At 51.8% G+C, this 1,553-nt stretch overlaps 1 protein-coding gene across 1 annotated transcript; it reads right to left on the bottom strand.

Annotated features, from left to right (window-relative positions):
• Positions 1–463: 463 nt before the first annotated feature.
• Positions 464–1,315, bottom strand: LOC102837446. The gene has a single exon (XM_006862338.1). The coding sequence runs from the start codon at positions 1,313–1,315 to the stop codon at positions 464–466; it is 852 nt and encodes a 283-aa protein (XP_006862400.1).
• Positions 1,316–1,553: the final 238 nt, after the last annotated feature.

Below are 1,553 nucleotides of genomic sequence, written 5' to 3'. Positions count from 1 at the left end.
TGGGAATATACAGCCACTGTATTTCCTTGCATGGGAAGCTGAGGCTAAGGGAAGCTAGGAACCTCCTGAGTTTTCCATTCAACATAAAAGTCAGCAATTTCAACCTGAAATCTATGGGCTTTACATTTGGCCATAGAGCACCCTTGCCATTTTTAAATTCATTGCTAACATAAAACTCTGGATCCCTAGCTTCTCTTGAAGAGGCCGGCCTGCAGCACACTTGAGAGCAGGGTAATGGCTGCTGTCTTTAGACTAGTTATTCCTTCTCTGCTTAGCCACAGTCCCCACCCTTCCCTGTTGCCACCACCCAGTCCAATTCACTCGCTGACCTTTTACCTACCTGACTCTACAGGCCCTTGGGTTTGTAACCCCTAGTCTAAATGACTGTTTCCCTCCAACTGAGTCTTGTTAGCAGCAGTCTGCCACAGACAATTTATTTTCCATTTTATAATTGGCATTGGTGTCACCACCAATTAGAAGGTTTGGAGATGGGTTCAGGGACACTCCAACCTGAACGGATTGCCTCCCACAACTTGGGCAGACGACCTAGGGAAAAAATCCCATTGCCAAACAAGGGGAGCTCAGGCAACTTCAGCACCGGCTTCTGCAAGAGCATGGGAGAGGGGCTTTGGCTATTGAGCCGGCGTGTGTAACCCACATTGGTGGCATCGTCCATGTACTGTAGAGTACCAGCCCTAGCCCTGCTGCTTGATGGCAGCATGGAAGTGCTGGTCTGGTTGTGGGTGGCCATGATGGTGCTGGGATTGGAGTAAGTGTGTTGGGAAGAGTGGTCCAGTTGGTCCATGTGGAGGGAGTTGGTGGCTCGTTCCAGGTAATTGGCTGCAAGCCTTGGTAGGCTCAATGCTGTTTTGGGGCAGAGGGTGTAGAAGGAATTGGTGGACCGGTCAAGATAGTTAATGCCTTTGATGAGTTGGTCCAGGAAAGTGGGGTTGGACGGGCTACATGCTCGATCTGTACAAAGCAGGCAGTTGGGGCTGCCACGGCTGGCCGGCTTTCTGGCCACCTTGGGGCGGTTGGCCAGATGACTTGTCTCCACACACTTGGAATTGTAGGGCCGGCCCATGCAGATCCTTCCCAATGGGAATTTGGGAGAGCTGAGGCGAGACTTGCACTCTGAGGAGCTGCTGCAACTGCTGAACTCGGAGCCACTTGGTGTGCCGGTGCGCTTGAGACTGTTGGTCCCATTGAGGCTGGGGCAGTGGATCCAGCCGGAAGTCCGGGGTGGAAAGGACACATTGTTGGGATGGATTGGACGGCTGTAAGTGTTAGAACGGCCCACATGACGCCCAGACATTATGCACACCTGGAAATTGGTTACCTGTGTTTGGTGAAGAGAAAGGAGCATCAGTTCACTTGGGATCCCTGCTGACATACCCCTCTACTCCCACCCAAGGCTTTCTCTCCAGGTATCCTCTGCTCCCAGAGATGTAGCACCTCCAGCCATGCTCTCCCCTTCCTACACCCAGACCCTGAAATTTTCAATCTGGGAAACTAACATGCCAGTCTTCAGAAAGTCCAAAGAGAAAAGGGAA

The sequence above is a fragment of the Chrysochloris asiatica genome, unplaced genomic scaffold, assembly GCF_000296735.1.
Source record: "Chrysochloris asiatica unplaced genomic scaffold, ChrAsi1.0 scaffold00047, whole genome shotgun sequence".
Lineage (NCBI taxonomy): Eukaryota > Metazoa > Chordata > Mammalia > Afrosoricida > Chrysochloridae > Chrysochloris > Chrysochloris asiatica.
This window is presented reverse-complemented; position numbering and strand designations above follow the sequence as displayed.

What these genes read in the sequence shown, in the direction of transcription:
- LOC102837446 (XM_006862338.1), bottom strand. Translation starts at nt 1,315, where the DNA reads ATGTCTGGGCGTCATGTGGGCCGTTCTAACACTTACAGCCGTCCAATC.